General features: G+C 67.4%; 1 protein-coding gene across 1 annotated transcript in view; it reads right to left on the bottom strand.

The window, feature by feature from the left end:
* Positions 1 to 683, bottom strand: part of LOC114073004 (zinc finger protein 497-like) — a gene marked incomplete at its 3' end in the record, with an annotated part of 8,777 nt that extends 8,094 nt beyond the window's left edge. The window contains exon 1 of the mRNA XM_027910808.1: positions 8 to 683. Coding sequence (XP_027766609.1) covers positions 8 to 683 — 676 coding nt within the window. The remainder of the gene's footprint in view (positions 1 to 7) is intronic.
* Positions 684 to 1,022: the final 339 nt, after the last annotated feature.

The raw sequence follows: 1,022 nt of genomic DNA, 5'->3' as shown, positions 1-1,022 counted from the left end.
CGCTCCCAGTGGGAGCTCCACGAGAAGCCCTTGCCGCAGTGGCCGCACTGGAAGGGCGGCCGGCCCGTGTGGAGCCGCTGGTGGGTCGCCAGCTCCTTGTTGCGCCGGAAGCTCTTCCCGCACTCCCGGCACTCGTAGGCGAGGCCGGGGGCCCTCGGGGTGGGCTCCGGTGTTGGCATCACTGCCGAGTCGGCGGCGTGGGCGCGCCGGTGCCGCGAGAGGTTGGAGCCGGCGGCGAAGCTCTTCCCGCGCTCCTGGCATTTGTAGGGAGTCGGCGTCGCCGCGGCGGTTGGGTTGGCGGCGGCGGCGGCGGCGGCGTGGGCGCGCTGGTGGCGGTAGAGGTTGGAGCTGACGTTGAAGGCCTTGCCGCAGTGGCCGCAGCGGAAGGGCCGCTCGCCGGTGTGCGTCCGGCGGTGCTTGCGGTAGTGGGAGCCGCAGCTGAAGCTCTTGCCGCACTCGCGGCACTCGAAGCTCTTCCGCAGGACGAGGATGCTCCTGAAGTCGGAGAAGGAAGAGGAGGAAGAGGAGGAGGAGGAGGAGGAGGGGGTGGAAGAGGCGGATTTGGTGCTGGTGGAGGAGGGGCAGCCGGGCTCGATCTGCTGCACCACCGTCCAGCGCAGGGTCCCCCGGGAATCGGCGATGGAGCCGGGGGGAAGGGGGGTGGGAACGCCGAGCTCGACCATCTCCGGTTCCTCCCGGGGTCCTGGGAGGGAGGGAAGAGGGAGGGGGAGGTTAATCCTGGTGGGGGTGGGAGGGAACGAGCAGCCAATCCCACGGGATGGGATCCCCGTCTCGTGGCATCTCGTGGGACGGAGAGTCAGTCAATCCCTGAGGGATATTCCCCCATTCCCACGGGATATCAATCCCTGAGGGATATCCCCCATTCCCACGGGATTCAGACCCCATTCCCACGGGATATCAATCCCTAAGGGATACCCCCCATTCCCACGGGATTCAGACCCCATTCCCACGGGATATCAATCCCTAAGGGATACCCCCCATTCCCACGGGATATCAATCCC

Source organism: Empidonax traillii, unplaced genomic scaffold, assembly GCF_003031625.1.
Source record: "Empidonax traillii isolate 1590-97213 ecotype Southwest subspecies unplaced genomic scaffold, ASM303162v1 scaffold4890:size9120, whole genome shotgun sequence".
Taxonomy (NCBI): domain Eukaryota; kingdom Metazoa; phylum Chordata; class Aves; order Passeriformes; family Tyrannidae; genus Empidonax; species Empidonax traillii.
Note: the sequence above shows the minus strand (reverse complement) of the source record. Positions and strands in the feature narration are given on the sequence as shown.